Genomic DNA, 18535 nt, shown 5'->3' on the forward strand with positions numbered 1-18535 from the left:
TTCACAGGCAAAGTGTGTGATCTGATGGCTTGAAGTACTGTGAACCCTAAACACACAATCTCACAAAAATGAAAACAGTCTTTCCTTAGTTGGAAAATTATATTGTAACACAATATTATATAACATACAGCATCTGTGCTAAGGCTTCCTATAAGCTATCTGCTGTGATTATTTCAAACAGGGTTTACAGTAAAAGATCCCTGAAAACTGTTTCTACCTGATCAGATACATTCTGAACTTTTGAGGAACCAGAGGGCCAAACTCAAGCTCGGCGATGTGTATTTTAAGTGCATGAAACCTCTTCCCCCTGAACCATGGAGCTTTGCAAAGGGCTAAAGCGCTAGAGAATAATGATTTAATTGGCAACATGCTCCTCCTCAGGACTTTGGCATTATTATAGCAAAACCACATTGGACTCAGGAATAAACTTTAATGACTGTTTCTTACAAGACTCCTGTAAATTAAAAAAGGATACAGTAAAGGCAGGCAAAGAAGTAGAAATTATGGTCACAGCAGAAAGCTTCAGCACCAGGCACAGCCCGTCCTTGGTTACTCAGTAACCGTCGCCAAGCGTTGATAACATCGCTCCTTGTGACCCTACCCAATCCTCCCAGCTGCTCTGTCCCAGAACCTAAACTTGCCGAATTATCCCAGCTGGCACTGTAACTCTGGAGTTTGCTGTCAAAATGCAAAATATCTGGAAGGACTTATACATCAAAACACTGTCAAATGTGAAATTTTGCTCAGAATGAATTTGTAAGTGAGAAGGGCCTTCAGAAGAAGAGATGCCAGGTTGGCGAATTATCAAGCGTGTGAAACACTCTGCTCACTTATTCTCAGCATCAGATTTCCAGATTGTAGGTAATCCTACATAAACTCAACTTCTCATGGATAAAGAACAGACAGTTCCATGAAACAGGCTTTGACTGTGGGGTCCAGGTGCTTTCCAAACTGTTGATTTTACACATTAATGATTCTTTTAGAACAAGGTTAATGTCATGGTAAACTATTCTGTTGCTTAATTAGTAGCTGTTATTAAAGAAAATAGAACTTCATCCACCAAGGAAAGACTAATTCATGTTGTTGATAAGCCCGTGTGTTTAAAATAATAATAATTTGCTTTTACATCTTGTGCCCTCTGCATATTAACAACTAGATATGAAGGTTGCACAGATATATCAAATTTTTTATTGAGGTACAGTTGATTTACAATATCATTTTACCTTCAGGTGCACAACATAGTGATTCACAAGTTTTAGAGGTTATGCTCCATTTATAGTTATTATAAAATACTGGCTATATTCCTGTGCTGTACAGTATAATGTCAGCCTATTTATTTACACATAGTAGTTTATGCCTCTAACTCTTCCATGACCCCTACTATGCCCCCCTCACTGGTAACCACTGGTTTGTTCTCTACATCTGTGAGTCTGTTTCCTTTTTGTTATATTCACTAGTTTGTTTTACTTTTTAGAGTCATATAAATATCTCTGACTTATTTCACTCAGCATAAAACCCTCCAGGTCCATCCATGTTGCTGCAAATGGCAAGGTTTCATTCTTTTTCATAGCTGAGTAATACTCAATTGTCTGTTGAACGACACTTAGGTTGCTTCCATATCTTGGCTATTGTAAACAATGCTGTAGTGAATATTGGGGTGCATGTATCTTTTTCAATTAGTGTTTTTGTTTTCTTTTCAGGATATGTACCTGGAAGTGGAATTGCAGGCAGCTCTATGTTTAGTTTTTTGAGGTACCTCCAGGCTGTTTTCCACAGCAGCTGCACCAAGTTGCACTCCTACCAACAGTGCACGGGGGCTTCTTTTCTCCACATCTTCACCAGCACTTGGCCGTTTGTTGTCTTTTTGATGACAGCCATTCTGACAGGTGTGAGGTGGTGTCTCATGGTTTTGATTGCATTTCCCTGATGATTAACCATGTCGAGCATCTTCTCATGTGCCTGTTGGCCATCTGTGTGTCTTCTTTGGAAAAATGTCTCAGATAAACTTAAGATGAAATATACATCAAAGAGGAGCAAAATAGAATTTTTTCCACTTTGTCCAACTCCAACGCCACTTAGGAGCAGAGCTCTTTGCCCCTGAATTTCAGATAATACTACAGACGCAGAAGCAGCAGCTGATCCGTGCGGGCAGCAAGGCACTCTCCTTCCCTGACTCTAAGGACAGAGCAGCATCTCTTCCTGCAGAAACAGCTTCCTGTTTGTGGGACCTACCACGTGCAGTCCTTCAATGACCCCCAAAGCTGCTTAGTAGGACCTTCATTCCTCAGGCTGGCAGGGGCCCGTGTCCAGCTCCCCAGCTGCTGTGGGCTGAATGTTGAGTCTCCCTAAAATTCCTACATTGAAGCTTAATGCCCAAAGTGATGGTATTAGCGGGTGGGCATATGGGAGGTGATTGAAGAGCCCCACAATGGGAGTACTGCCCTCATAACAGAGACCCGAGAGCGACCATACCAAGAGGATACAGTTGGCTTTCTGCAACCCTGGGAGAGGGCTCTCACCAGCCCCTGAACCTGCTGGTGCCACGATCCTGGACTTGCCAGCCCCCAGAACCATGAAAGATAAGCTTCTGTCGCGTATAAGCCACCCATTCTCTGGTACTTTATTTTGTGATAGCAGTCCAAGTGGACGAAGGTGCCAACCTTCCTTCAGCTGCCCCCCATTCACCTCTGGGTGTGTCATGCTCCCCCTCACTTGGTGCTTCTGCACAAAATGCCTTCTCTGACCAACTCCCACCTGTTCTACAAAATCAGGAACCTTCTCCGGTCCTCCCACTGCCCTGCATCCTCCTCTCTGGGACGTTTGCTCTGCAGCACCGTGCTTTCTGTACCTGCTGCTGTGGGTCTCATCTTTCTTCCCCAGGACCCAGTGCAGGGCCTGAGTGCTTGATGGAAGTGGAATAAATACATAAATACGACTGGAATGCCATGAGCTCTTACTGAAATTCACTGTATGGAATATAAATAAAGCTCCTTGCTGTTGGTAAAATTTTTTAAAAGATATAATCAAGACACTGAGACAGATAAAATGACAGTGTCAAAGGTTTTAACTTACTAGTTAATCAGAGAATCAATAAGAAATTACGACTGGGTCAAGTAAAAAATGGAAGAAAATTGGTATTAATTTATAAACTGAAGCAAAATGGGACTATACACAGGGAATAGTCTATGGGAATCACTGGACACAATTTGTATTTCTATGGACAAAAATCATGGCCATTATTACCAGTTTTTTACAAATTAATGAGTTGTAAAATAGCTCAAAGACAGAAAAAAGAGCAGAGAACCTGCAGAATCAGGTCACCAGACAACGTTTCCTTCACATACACCCAGTGCACTTCTCAGTTCATTTCAAAGTCTTTTACAATTTTTCCTTTTACTTCTTTAAGTCTGAAACTGTCAGAAGCATTAAAAAATTTCAAGTGTTGGGACTTCCCTGGTGGTCCAGTGGCTAGGACTCTGCACTCCCAATGCAGGGGGCCTGGGTGTGATCCCAGGTCAGGGAACTAGATCTCGCATGCATGCCACAACTATGAGCCTGTGTGCCACAACTACAGGCCTGCATGCCACAACTACAAGCCCACGTGCCACAACTATGAGCCCGCATGCCGCAAGTAAAAAAAAAAGAACGATCCCGCACACGGCAATAAAGATCCCACATGCCACAAATAAGACCCAGTGCAGTCAAATAAATAAATGAATTAATATTTTTTTAAAAAGTTGTTTAAAAAAAATTTCAAGTGTTGTATAAATGGCAAGAGCAGAGACAGTAATCGAAACATCTATTTCAACCATCAGAAGATACACTTAGTTCTGAAAATAGCATGTGAAAAAAGTACTCTACTTTAGATCAAGGTGGAAAAGAGAAAGCAAAGAGTGAAGTCACTGTAAGTTCAGAAGCATCTAAAATAATTAGACATATATACATACACATTACCCCTATGAAAGCCATTTATGAACTGGAAATAATCTAAAATATGTTTCATAAATCCTGCTGACATATCTTCAAGCATAAAATTATGGTTTGAATGGTAAAAAGAGGCTCTGTGCAAACCAACAGGATGAGTGTCCTCAACTGTGCACGTTGAATTCTTAGACAGACAACAGGCAGGAGACGTCATTTGTGCTCAAAATTAGAGCACAGTCCAGTGACCTCACATGAGCATTCACAGCCTCCTGACTTGCCAACAAACAGACTATTCAGTTAGTTCTCGGGTTGTAAGTATTCTGTACGTGTGGTGGCTGTGTTTGCTGTCAGCCTGGTCAAGCTGGAACTGTGTTTCGTGGAATTCCGTTCCCTGGATTGTCTGGGCTGGGCTGGCCCAGGAGGCGTCCGCCGGAGACCAAGGGGCAGTAAGGGAGCAGCCGTTCCGTCAGCAGGTGCACTCCCCCCTGGGCCCAGAGCTGCCTGCTCACCTGTTGGCGGAGGAAGGCCCCTCCCCCAGGAGCAGCTGTGAGCACAGCCCCGATGGCAAGGGCACCGCCTTCCCGGCAGGTCCTGGCAACGCCCGTCTGCCCAAGCTGCTCTGCTGTCTGCTGACCTGCAGGGACACCACTGTATTTCCATCTTAAGGCTGCGTCTTCCAATCCATGAGCATGGGCTGACTTTCCATTTATGCATGTCTTCTTTAGTTTCTTTCAGCAATGTTTTCAACACCGCTCAGCGTACAAGCTTTTCTCCTCCTTGGTTAAATTTATTCCTATTTCTTATGCCATTATAAATGAAATGGTTTTCATAATTTCCATCACAAATTGTTCACTGTTAGTGTATAGAAATGCAACTGACTTTTGTGTGTTGATTTTGTATCCTGCCACTTTGCTGAATTAGGTTCTTAGTTCCAAAAGTTTTTTTGTGTGTGGAAGTTTTAGGATTTTCTACAAGATCATGTCATCAGCAAACAGAGATAATTTTATTTATTTTTTTCCAATTTGGATAAGTTTTACCCCTTTATCTTGCCTAACTGTTCTAAAACTTCCAATAATGCATTAAATGGAAGCAGCAAAGTGAGCAACCTTATTGCTGATCTTATGGGAAAAGCTTTCAGTCTTTCACCACTGAGAATGTTGTTAGCTACAAGTTTTTCATATGTGGCCTTATGATCTTGAGGAAGTTTCCTTCTATTTGTAGTTTTTTTGAGTGTTTTTATCACGGAAGGGTGTTAAATTTTGTCAAATGCTTTCACTGCATGAATAAGGATTACAATGTGATTTTTTTCCTTCATTCTATTAATGTGGTGTATCATGTGAACAAACTTTGCATTACTGGAATATAACCCAGTTAGTCATGGTGTATAATCCTTGTACTATGCTGCTGATTTCAGCTTATGGTATTTTGTTGAGAATTTTTACATCAATATCCATAAGGGTTAATGGTCTGCCGTTTCCTATTCTTGCTGTCTTTGTCTGGCTTTGGTATCGTGTAATGCTGACATCACAGAATGCATTAGAAAGTGTTCTCTCCTCTTTAATTTTTGGGAAGCATTTGAGAGGATCGGCATTAATTCTTTAGATGTTTGGTAAAATTCACCAGTGAAGCCATCTGATCCAGGGCTTTTCTTTGTTAGGAAATTTTATTACTGATTCAATCTTCTTACTGGTTACAGGTTTATTCAGAGTTTCTATTTCTTCATAATTCAGTTTCAGGAGATTGTGTGTTTCTAGGAATCTGTCCATTTCCTCTAGGTTATCTCATTTGTTAGTGTACAATTGTTCATAGCAGTCTCTTACAATCCTTTCTTATCTCTGTATAATCATTAGTTATATCCCCACTTTTATTTCTGATTTTAGTCATTTGAGTCTTCTTTTTTCCTTAGTCAGTCTAGCTAAAGTTTTGTCAGTTTTGTTTATCTTCTCAAAGAGCCATCTTCAGATTTCATTGGTTTTATTGTCTTCCTAGTCTCTATTTTGTTTTCCTACACTCTAATCTTTATTGTTTTGTTCCTGTTTCTTTCCTCTGTTAGCTTTGGGCTTAGTTTGCGCTTCCTTTGCTAGTCCCTTAAGCTGTATAATTGGGTTATTAATCTGAGATCTTTCTTCTTTTTTAATGTATGTGTTTACAGCTATACATTTCCCTCTTTACACCGCTTTCACCACATCCCGTTAAGTTTTGCTATACTGTATTCTCGGGAAATTAAAAAATTTCCCTTGTGATTGCTCTTTTGACACACTGGTTGTTTCAGAGTGTATTGTTTAATTTCTACATATTTGTGAATTATCCAGTTTTCCTTCTGTTAATGATTTAAGTTTCATTTCATTGTGATAAGAAAAGATACTCAGCATGATTCCAATCTTTTAGAAATTTGTTTGACTTATTTTGTGACAGACAGTCTATCCTGCAGACTGTTCCATGTGCATTTGAGAAAACCATGGGTGATGCTGTTGTTGAGTGAAGTGTCCTACTCGTCCACAGTATTGTTCAGTCTTCTATTTCTTTCCTGATCTTTTGCTTGGTGGTTGTCTCCATTATCAGAAGTGGTGTACTGAAGACTCCAACTGTTATACAGAACTGTTATTTCTGCTTTTAAGACACAAAGGAGGAGCTAGTGATGTAAACTTGATGCCCACTCAAAGAATGAGGAAGAAGGTGGTCTTCTCCCCCTCCCCACTTTTCCTTTGATGGTAAAAATGTAGCTCACTTAGTTCTCAGGGTGGAGCCCTCTTGCCTGCCCACTTGTAGCCTTCACAAGTGTCCTATACTAATCAGATCCACTGCTTACCTCCCACTCTGTCCCTCACTGAATTCTTTCTGTGCTGGGACATGAAGAACATGAGCTGCATTAATTCCTGAGACCAGTTGTGTGGTTTCAGTTGGAATGAGAAGACTGATGATTAATATTCCCCCAACATCACCCTGTTACCTCATCACCAGTCAGAAGAATGTCCATGAGCTGATCCCACACCCTGCGACCCTCACCCCTAATGTTGCCTTAAAAACCCTTCCCTGAAAGTCCTCAGGGAGTTTGGGTCCTTTGAGCACTAGCTGCCTGTTCTCCTTGCTTGGCGCCTGTGAGTAAACACTGTACTTTCCTTCACCACAACCAGGTAGATTGGCTTTGCTGCACATCAGGTGAGCAAACCAGAGTTCGGTTCAGTAACATAAGGATTAATTTAGGCTGATTATTTTTTTAAAATATTTTTTTGGCTGTGTTGGGTCTTAGTTGCAGCACGTGGGATCTTTGTCGAGGCATGCGAGATCTTTCATTGTGGCGTGCGGGTTTTCTCTCTCTAGTCGTGGTGTGCAGGCTCCAGGGCGCATGGGCTCGTAGTTGTGGTGTGCAGCCTCCAGAGCACGTGGGCTCTGTAATTTGCAGCATGCAGGCTCTCTCACTGAGGTGCGCAAGCTCAGTAGTTGTGGCGCATGGGATTAGTTGCCCTGCAGCATGTGGGATCTTAGTTCCCTGACCAGGGATCAAATCCGTGTCCCCTGTATTGGGAGGCAGATTCTTTACCACTGGACCACCAGGGAAGTCCCTAGGATGATTATTTTTAAGGCCCAAAAGACTCAGGAAGAACCTCTGGCCTTTCCCCTAACTGCCTAAAGATATAGATAGAGGAACTTGTTCTAGGAAGAGTCCTGGAAGCAGACAAATGTCCAAAATTAAGAGAATGGCATGATAATGTGATAAATATTTTAAAGCCTTTAAAATTATAATTATGAAGATTGAGTGGAAAAATATTTTTTACTGAAAGTAGTAAATAATATATAGAATATAAGAAGAATTATAAAAATGTTTATCTGAAAGGTGTATAAGAAACTAAAAGTAGGGACTTCCCTGGTAGCACAGTGGTTAAGACTCTGCGCTCCCAATGCAGGGGGCCCGGGTTTGATCCCTGGTCAGGGAACTAGATCCTGAATGCATGCTGCAGCTAAGAGTTCGCAAGCCACAACTAGGGAGCTGGCGAGCCACAACTAAGGAGCCCGCCTGCCACAACTAAGACCTGGTGCAACCGAATTGAAAAAAAAAAAAAGAAACTAAAAGTGGATGTGTTAAAGAAATAGTCATGAATAAATTATTACAGAATTATTAACAAAATATTTTATGTTGCTATCTCTTTTCTTTAAAAAAGAAAAAGAGGGCTTCCCTGATGGCACAGTGGTTGAGAGTCTGCCTGCCGATGCAGGGGACGTGGGTTCGTGCCCCAGTCCGGGAAGATACCACATGCCGCGGAGTGGCTGGGCCCGTGAGCCATGGCCGCTGAGCCTGCGCGTCTGGAGCCTGTGCTCCACAACGGGACAGGCCACAACAATGAGAGGCCCGCATAGCACACACACACAAAAAAAAAAACAGAAAAAAAAAAAAGGAATTTACATATCTAGGAAATTTATGACTTTATGTCAGATCCTCCCTCTCAAGGAGTTCTATGTAACCCCGAGTCACCTCCTTACTTTTAGCATATGCAGTTCACATTATTTCAGTGGTTGTCCGTTCTTCCCAGCTATGGACTTAAAACTTCAAACATTACCAATGTTCCTCAGAATCCCCTTCATAGAAAAAAAAAAAACAAGGGAGTAACAACAAATTCCATCTGTATTATCTTGGTTTTCATTATCTCCTGTTTATTTAGATTTAAGAATGCTCCAGCTGCTGAATGTGAGGAAGAAGAATGGACCCACTGAATGTGGACTTAACACCATGACAACCAGTCAGTATTCTAACAGGAGGAGGAGAATTGAGAGCGCCGACACGTTAATCTTGGCACTGTCGTGAAAACGCTTACTTACGGGGTTCTGGGTTTGAACAGTCAGCTCTCAGTACACAGTGAATAATGAGTCTACTTTCACCCTACCACTTTGCCTGCCAGGACACTTCAGAAAGGATGCACTACGTCTGGGGGTGGCTGGAATGGATAGCAGAAATTTGTAGTCCTTCCCCTGGGAGGTTGCTCTAGCAGAGCACAGCCAGCAATAATCCCTGTCCAAATCCCAGGTGATGGGATCTGATCAGCCTGACTGAGAACAGGGGAACCTCTAGAGGTACTGGCAAGAGACTGCAAGAAGCGGGCAGGGATGATGTTCAGCTGAGATGTACTGGGAGGGAAAGAGGTCCAAGTAGAAGCAATGGCCAGTGACAAGACCCTGAAGTGGTTGTGAATCTTCATTGTTGGAGGGATAGTGAGGAAGCACACGGGTTGGGTAAGAAAGAGCGAAGAGGAGAGGAGTAGGAGGTGAAGATGGGAGATAAGGGAGCAGGCATGGGAATAGACCATGTAGAGCCTTCCAGGCCATTGCAAGAACTTCAGCTGAGTATGACGAAAGCCACTGGAGAATTTTTATTTTAAATACTTTTTTTTTTAAAGCAGTCTAGGTTCATAGCAAAACTGAGTGATTTCCCATATATGTCCCTCCCCCACACATGCATAGTGTCCCCCATTATCAACACCCCTGACCAGATGGTAAACTTGTTACAATAAACCTACACTGATGCATCATAATCACCCAAAGCCCACAGTTTATATTATGGTTCACTCTCTGTGTTGTACACACCATGGGCTTGGACAAATGTATAATGACATGTATCCACCATTATAACATCATAGAGAGTAGTTCCACTGCCCTAAAAGTCCTCTGTGCTCTGCGTACTCATCCCTCCCTCTCCCGTAACTCCTAGCAACCACTGATCTTTTTATTGTCTCCACAGTTGTGACTTTTCCAGAATGTCCTACAGTATGTAGCCTTTTTCAGATTAGCTTCCTTCACTTAATATACAGTAATATGCATTTGTTTCTTCCCTGTCTTTTCATGACTTCATAGCTCATTTTTTAAAGCACTGAATAATATTCCACTGTCTATATACTGTACATCACAGTTTATGTATCCATTCACCTACTAACATCTTGGCTGCTTCCAAGTTTTGGCAATCATGAATAAAGCTACTATAAACATTAATGTGTACGTTTTGAGTGAACATAAGTTTTCAACTCCTTTGGGTAAATATCAAGGAGCAAAACTGCTGGATTATATAGGAAGAGTATATTTAGTTTTGTAAGAAACTGCCAGACTGCTTCCAAAGTGACTGCACCAGTTTAAAATTTTTATTTATTTATTTACTTACTTGGCTGCATCGGGTCCTAGTTGTGGCACGTGGGCTCTTTGTTGCTGTGTGTGGGATCTTCCTTGCTGCATGCAGGATCTTTAGTTGTGGCATGCGAACGCTTAGTTGCATCATGCGGGATCTAGTTCCCCAACCAGGGATCAAACCCTGGCCCCCTGCGATGGGAGCACGGAGTCTTAACCACTGTGCCACCAGGGAAGCCCCGGATGCACCATTTTTCATCCTCACCAGCAACAAATGAGAATCCCTGTGGCTCCACATCCTCACTGGCATCTGGTGCTATCAGTGCTCTGGGTTTGGCCATTCTAATAGGTGTGTAGCAATATCTCATTGCTGTTTTAGTTTGCCTTTCCCTGATGACATATGTTCTGCATCTTTTCATGTGCTATCTGCCATCAGTATTTCTTCTTTGGTGAGGTGTCTGCTAAGGTCTTTAGCTCACTTTTCAATCAGATTGTTTGTTTTCTTATTGTTGAGTTTTAAAAGTTCTTATAATTTGATAAGAGTCCTTTATGAGATGGGTCTTTTATAAATATTTCTCCTGTCTGTGGCTTGTCTTTTCATTCTCTTGACAGTGTTTTTTTGCAAAGCAGAAAATTTTAACTTAAGTCCAGCTTATCAGTTCTTTCATGGATGGTACCTTCAGTGTCTTACCTAAAAAGTCATTGCCAAGCCCAACGTCATCTAGGCTTTTTCCTATGTTAACTTCTAGGAATTTTATGGTATTGCATTATATACTTCAGTCTGTGATCCATTTTAAGTTAATATTTGTGAAGGGCATAAGGTCTGTGTCTAGAATCTTTTTTTTTTTTTGCACCTGGATGTTCAGTTGCTCAAGTATCATTTGTTGAAAAGACTACCTTTGCTCCATTGTATTGCCTTTGCTGCCTGTCAAAGATCAGTTGACTCTATTTATATAGGTCTATTTATGGACTCTCTATTCTGTTCCATTTATCAATTCTTTCACCAATACGATTTTGTCTTCGTCACAGAAGCTTCGTAGAAAGTCTTGAATTCAAACAGGGTCAGTCCTCCAACTTTGCTCTTTTCCTTTAATATTGTGTTGGCTACCCTGGGTCTTTGCCTCTTGGTATAAACTTTAGAATCAGGATACATACTGGGATTTTGATTGGGATCACACTGAATCTATAGATTAATTTGGAAAGAACTGACATCCTGATGATATTGAGTTTTCCTATCCAAGAACATGAAATATCTCTCCATTTATTTATTTCTTCTTTGATTTTGTTTATCAGAGTTTTGTAAGTTTACTCAGATAGATCTTATATGTAGTTAGGTTTGTAACTAAGTAATTTGGGGGGCGCTTATATTAGCACTGTTTTTAATTTCAAACTCCACTTGATCATTACTGATACATAGAAAAGTGATAGACTTTTGTATGATAACTTTGTATCCTGCAACCTTTCTATAATTGCTTATTAGTTCCAGATTTTCTTGTTGATTCTTTCAGATATTCTACATAGGAAATCATGTCATTGGCAAACAAGTAAGTTTCTTTCTTTCTTCTCCAGTACAGTGTTGAAAAGGAGTGGTGAGAAGGGGCATCCTTGTCTTTTTCTTGATCTTAGTGGAAAATCTAGTTTGTTAGCTTTATCACGTCAGCTGTTGGCTTTTTGCAGATATTCTTCATCAGGTTGAGGAAGTCCCCTCTATTCCTATTTTACTGATAACTTTTGTCATGAATGAGTGTTGGATTTTATCATATGCTTTTCTGTATCTATTGATATGATCATGTGGCTTTTGTTTATAACCTATTGATATGATGAATTACATTGATTTTTGAATGTTGAAATAGCCTTGCATCCCTGAGATAAATCCCACTTGGTTATGGTGTGTAATTCTTTTTATACATTGTTGAATTCTATTTGCTAATTTTTTTTTTTGTTTTTTGTTTGTTTGTTTTTGTGGCACACGGGCCTCTCACTGTTGTGGCCTCTTCCATTACGGTGCACAGGCTCTGGACACGCAGGCTCAGCGGCCATGGCTCACGGGCCCAGCCGCTCCGTGGCATGTGGGATCTTCCCAGACCGGGGCACGAGCCCGTGTCCCCTGCATCAGCAGGCGGACTCTCAACCACTGCGCCACCAGGGAAGCCCTATTTGCTAATATTTTGTTGAGGATTTTTGCATCTATGTTGAAGAGATAGATTGGTTTGTAGTTTCTTTTCTTATAATGTCTTTGGTTTTGCTAGTAGGGTAATGCTGACCTCACAGAATGAGGTAGGAAGTATTCCCTCTGTTCTATCTTCTGAAAGAGTTTGTAGAGAATTGGTATAATTTTTTCCTTAAATGTCTGATAGAATTGACCAGTAAAATTGGTGGGCCTGGTGCTTTCTGTTTTGGAAAGTTACCGATTGTTGATTTTTCTTCTTTAGTGTATAGGTCTATAATATATAGAGAGACCTATGCATACTATTTTGTCTGTAAGCTTTGGCAAATTGTATCTTTCAAGGAATTGGTCCATTTCATCTGGGTTGTCAAATTTGGGGCATAGATTTGTTCATAGTCTTCCTTTATTATCCTTTTAATGTCAATAGGATTTGTAGTGATGTGCCCTCTTTCATTTCTGGTATTAGTAATATGTGTCTTCTGTCTGTCTTGTTAGCCTGGCTAGAGGCTTATTGATCTTTTCAAAGAACCAGATTTTGGTTTTGTTGATTTTCTCTATGGATTTCCTGTTTTCAATTTCATTGCTTTCTACTCTTAATTTTTATTATTTCTTTACTTCTGCTTACTTTGGATTTAATTGGCTCTTTTTCTGGTTTCCTAAGGTGGAAGCTTAGATGACTGATTTCACTTCTCTCTTCTTTTCTAACATTGCATGCAATGCTCAAAATTTCCCTCTAAGTACTGCTTTCACTGTATCCCACAAATTTTGACAAGTTCTGTTTTCATTTTTTAAAAAGCTTTATAGCAATCCCAGGAATTCTCTGGCATTACAGTGGTTAGGACTCAGTACTTTCACTGCCAGGGCCTGGGTTCAATCCCTGGTCAGGGCACTGAGATCCCACAAGCCTCACAGCATTGCCCCCCAAAAAAAAGCTTTATACCAATCCCTATCAAAATACCAATGGCATTTTTCACAGAACTAGAATAATTCTAAAATTTGTATGGAATCAAAAAAAGACCCTGAATAGCCAAAGCAATCTTGAGAAAGAAGAACAGAGCTGGAGGCATCACACTCCTAGACTTCAGACTATACTACAGAGCTACATTAGTCAAAACAGTATGATGCTATCATTCAGTCCTCACCCATCAGTTGCTGATGAGGCAACTAAGATCTACAGAGGGCTGCACAGTTAGATAATGAAGACAGGATTAGTCCAGGTCTAACAATTTCCATTAAATGAGCTGTGTGGAAACACCAGTGTATGCGAGTAAGGTTTCCCTTTCTCCTGGACTGTCATCTGTCTCTCTGGTTTCCTCCTCTGTCCCTAACCCAGGGTCCACAAGGTAAAGGCACTTACAAACACCACTGGCTTACCAGTAGGCTGATGTACAGATGCTTCTGCCAAAACAGTGAGTCCAAATAAACTTTTTGACAAAACAAACACCAAAAACAGTATGAAATGAGCACAAAAACACGCACATAGATCCATGGGACAGAATGGAGAGCCCAGAAATAAACCATGCATTTGTGGTCAATTAATCTACAACAAAGAAGGTAAGAATATAACTGATTACCGTAATTGTACATTAGCTAACCTTACAAATACTGAGTAACCATTACCATGCATCAATAACCTTCACTGACTCCCAAAATATGTGTAGACTGAATTACACACTTCTAAATGATACCAGAGACAAAGATGAAATCTCAAGAGAAATTTACAAAGTTTTCTTTTTTTAATTGAGGTATAGCTGATTTACAATATTGTATTAGTTTCAGGTGTACAACACAGTGATTCTAAATTTGTACATTATATGCCATTTAAAGTTATTATAAAACATTGGGTGTATTCCCTGTCCTGTACAATATTTGTACCTCTTAATCCCCTCCATCTTCTCTCTCCTCCCTCCTTCTCACCACTGGTAACCACTAGTTTGTTCTCTACATGTGAGAGTCTGTTTCTATTTTGTTACATTAATTCGTTTGTTTCATATTTTATTTTATTTTATTTTATTTGTAGTATGTGAGCCCCCACTGTTGTGGCCTCTCCCGTTGCGGAGCACAAGCTCCGGACGCGCAGGCTCAGCAGCCATGGCTCACGGGCCCAGCCGCTCCGCGGCATGTGGGATCTTCCTGAACTGGGGCACGAACCCATGTCCCCTGCATCGGCAGGCAGACTCTCAACCACTGCGCCACCAGGGAAGCCCTGTTTCATATTTTAGATTCCACACGCAAGTGAAAACATCAGAATATTTGTCTTTCTCTGTCTCGCTTCACTTAGCATAATACCCCCAAGTCCAACCATGTAGTTGACAACGCTAAAATTTCATTCTTTTTAACGGCTGAGTACTATTCCATTGTGTATATATATTCCACGTCTTCTTTATCCACTCATCTGCTGATGGGCACTTAGGCTGCTTCCACACCTTGGCGACTGTAAGAGAGTGTATTAGTTTCCCGCTGCTGCAGAACAAATGATGCCAAAACGTAGTGGCCGAAAACAACAAACATGTGTTATCTCATTTTCGGAGGGTCAGGAATCAGGCAACCTTTACCTGGGGTGCTCTGCCTCAAGGACTCTAGCAGAGTGGCCCTTAAGGTGTTGCCTGGGCCAAAGTGTCACCTGAAGACCTGAGTGGGGCAGATCTGCTTTCGAGCTCACCCCGCCATGTCTGTTGACAGGATTCAGCTCCTCAGGCTGTTGAACTGAGTGCTTCACTTCCTCAAGGTTAGTTATTGGCCAGAGGCTGATGTTCCTCGCCATGTGGGCTTCTCTGTAAGGTAGCTGTCAAGATGAGAGCTGGCTTCCCTCAGAGGGAGCAAGAGAGCAAGGTATGCAAGCTAGCAGTCGTTTTTTACTTTCTGTTTTTTTCGGGGGCCTCACCACGCGGCTTGTGGGATGATCTTAGTTCCCCCACCCGGGATCCAACCCGGGCCCTGGGCAGTGGAAGTGCCGGGTCCTAACCCCTGGATCACCAGGGAAGTCCTTGCAATGTAGTCTTCTTAAAATCTCAGAAGCAATACCCCACACTTCTGTCTTATTTTATTCTTTCTTTTAAAATTGATTTTTATTGGCGTAGAGTCACTTTACCGTGTTGTTGGTTCCTTGCTGCACAGCAAGGCGAGTCAGTCATACGTACACGGATACCCACTCTTGCTCAGATTTCTGTAAGACATGGGCTGCTTCACGAATTTGCGTGCATCCTGGCAGGGGCCACGCTAATCCTCCCTGCTCTGGTCCAATCTTAGGGTATGTGCCGCCGCAGTGGACACTGCCTGAAGCTGGTCAGTAAACACAGCTCCCACAAAAGGCAGAGGGATATTAAAGAGCAAGGCATGAGGCCAAGAGAGGGCCACCGGGAGCCGCGGCAGAGGCTTCCCATCGCAGAGAGCAAACCGAACAGCGCCCGCTCAGCCACTTCATTTTAGGGGGTGTGGCTGGGACCAAGCACTGACAGCCCCTCCACGTTCAGAACCGAGCGGAGGGTCTGTCTCGTCCCCAAGCCTCCGCAGAGTGCAAGGGACGGGTAAACAGGGGTGCAGGACGGAGAGCAGCAGCCCACCCAGCAGGCCCACCGCCCGGCCACAGAACGAGCCCCACTCATGCGGGCCGGGGCGGGGAGAGGTCCGCGCGCCCCGGGGACGTCGTGGCCTCGGGGGTCGTCCCGGTCGTCCCCGCGGCCGCCCGAGCCGCGTGGGCAGCTCCGCCCTCTGGACGCAGTGATGCTCCCCAATCACTCACAAGCGGAAGGAACTTTCTAGACTCTGGCACAGACTTCTATCACGTTTCTCTCGCGAGCCTATCTCAAAAGAAAGCACGAACAAGGTGGTTTAATTCTAGCGGCTCCTTAAACTTTTTGTCACTCCTTGAATCATTTTCAACGGAACCGTCAACGCCCCTGTCTGGTCAGGGCCTCATTTCCACACGCACTTCGTCGAACTCCACACAGACGCCACCCTCCCCCACGACCGAGGACGGCCCTCTGGGCGACGCTAGCGCACCTGCTCCGACGCACGCCTATGACGTCAGAGCCGGCGCGGGCTCTCGGAGCACGTTCCCCGCCTGGAGCATTCTGGCCTCGCGCTCTTCCTCTCTGTCACGGTGACTGACTCAAGTCTGTTCCCTGAGCTTAACCTGCACCCTCGCACTCTGACTTAGCGGGCCCGTCCCAGGAAGCCGGAAGCCGGAAGCCGGAAGCCGCGGGGCGGGTCCGCGTTGACGCGCCGGAAGCTGCGGGGCGGGAGCCTGGGGCCGGAAGCCGCGGGGCGGGCGGCGGCGCTCCCGGAGGTAGCGCGGACGTCGCGTGCGTCCGGGCGGTGCGTCGGGCTGCAGGAGAAGATGGCGGTCTCCACAGGTCAGTACCCTGCCGGGCCGCCTGCTTTTCCATCCCAGCCCTCGCTGCGCCTCTGCGCACAGGTGGCGGCCGGCCTGGCGGTGTGGGAGAAGCCGGAGTAAGGGCCCCCGGCCGCCGGACTTTCCGCGGAGCGCAGCCGGAGCAGGGAGGGTCCTGGCGGCCGTCGGGGCGGCGGTCGTGCCCGCGCGTCGGCTGCGTGCCTGGGGGCTGGGCTGGGCCGGGCCGGCTGGCCCGGGGCTCTGGCGGGCGGTGCGGGAGCGAGGAGGGGAGCCCGGGCGGGCCGCGTCCACCAGGGCGCGCGAGGCCTCGCGTGAGGGTCCTGGATGGAGCGGGTCCGACCCCCCGGCTCGCCCTGACGTGGGCGGAGGACAGGGCCATTCTTACCGACTGAATGCGTGTGGTCTTTCTTTCGCTAGAGTGAAAAACTGAGGTGCAGACTAAATAGAAGCAAGGAGCTAGGTGAACACTAATTGAAGAAAAAGCGGTTTCTTAGATTAGCTGTTCCGCTCTTCTCGTACTGAATACAGTTTTAGTTTCCTCTGAGCACAGACGTTGAAATTCGGTATTAACACTAAGGTTTTAGAAATTTGACCATTACAAAATGTTAAAGGGGGACAGTTTTATTACTTAAAACGTTAAGACGTATGGTCTTTAATTTTTCTAATCATTATTGAACCGTGGCTGTGGAACGGTGTGGTTTTGTATTTCATGCCATCATTGCATAATAACACGAATTTTCAAGTCTTTGTGTACTTAGGTGGAAGGCTTCGGTGTATGTTGTGATGGGTATTTTTAAGGTAGTGCCGTTCTCCCTTCATTTTAATGAAGAATTGCGTCTTTTGTATCGCATCTTTATTACGTACAGGTGTCAGGATAAGCTGTTTAACGATTTTAGCGTTGGGGAGCTATTTCGGTACACTTGAGGTCAGAGCTAGCTAGTAAAGCGTGGATGATTTAAAAAGTGACATTTTAGTGTTAAAACTTTACTGTCCTTGCTATTTGAAATCGAGTGTGCTTGTGCATTAAAACTCCATGTCTTTTTAAGAGTTGTGCTTCGTACCTGAAGGTTCTTGAAAATTTAGTAGTAAAGTGGTGTGTTTCAGTTTGACTGATAATCTTCATTTTGTGGATTTCACTTTTTTATTTAAATACAATTTTTCTCCCCTCTAACGTTGTACCTGTGAGAGTGTGGAAATATTTTGAAAAGACCAATGATTAGATTATGTTAATGGCAGGTGCCCTTTGTTAACCACAGTGAGTCATTTTTGGAAGTTGACTATGAATTATAAAGAAGTTGCTGAGAGATTACTAGCACGTTTATTGTACATTGGAAGCCTGTATTTTCTAGTTTATATTTCAGCATTCTAATTGTTACATTTACGCTGCTTTTGAATTTATGAGATTTGAAACCTGAGCATAATCAGAAAGAATATCTTTTAGGCAGTTAGTTGATGTTTTCTTAAATCACTGAAATTTGTTTTGAAACTGTTGTTAAACATTGCCTTGGCGAATTTCATACACCGTTTATTCCTTTTCTGTGCTTTACAACATTGACACTGCCGTCCAGCTTGGGGAGAGGGGAGTGCAGAAGCAGTTTTGGACTATGTTTCGAAACTATTTTTAAATTATATTTTCTCTTAGTTCTACTTTTGTATTGTTTGCCTCTTGGTAGCAAGGGAGGGAAACAGTACCCGTGTATTTGTGAAATAAATGTGGTAAAGCTTGAAATTTTAAAATTAGGGTGTACTGTACATGTTTTTTTTTGTTTTTTGTTTTTGCGGTACGCAGGCCTCTCCCTGCCGTGGCCTCTCCCGTTGCGGAGCACAGGCTCCGGACGCACAGGCCCAGCGGCCATGGCTCACGGGCCCAGCTGCTTCGCGGCATGTGGGATCCTCCCTGACTGGGGCACGAACCCGCGTCCCCTGCATCGGCAGGCGGACCCTCAACCACTGCGCCACCAGGGAAGTCCCATGATTTTTTA

General features: G+C 43.5%; 1 protein-coding gene and 1 long non-coding RNA gene across 2 annotated transcripts in view; one reads left to right on the forward strand and one right to left on the reverse strand.

The window, feature by feature from the left end:
• The window catches only part of LOC115855043 (uncharacterized), a 31100-nt gene extending 14672 nt beyond the window's left edge, over nucleotides 1-16428 (reverse strand). Inside the window, exon 1 of the long non-coding RNA XR_009559659.2 lies at nucleotides 16202-16428. This is a non-coding gene — a long non-coding RNA (uncharacterized lncRNA). The remainder of the gene's footprint in view (nucleotides 1-16201) is intronic.
• The window catches only part of UBE2V2 (ubiquitin conjugating enzyme E2 V2), a 33207-nt gene continuing 31082 nt past the window's right edge, over nucleotides 16411-18535 (forward strand). Inside the window, exon 1 of the mRNA XM_030859796.2 lies at nucleotides 16411-16554. Coding sequence (XP_030715656.1) covers nucleotides 16539-16554 — 16 coding nt within the window. The 5' untranslated portion in view covers nucleotides 16411-16538. The remainder of the gene's footprint in view (nucleotides 16555-18535) is intronic.

Source organism: Globicephala melas, chromosome 17 (genome assembly GCF_963455315.2).
Source record: "Globicephala melas chromosome 17, mGloMel1.2, whole genome shotgun sequence".
In the NCBI taxonomy this organism is placed as follows: Eukaryota; Metazoa; Chordata; class Mammalia; order Artiodactyla; family Delphinidae; genus Globicephala; species Globicephala melas.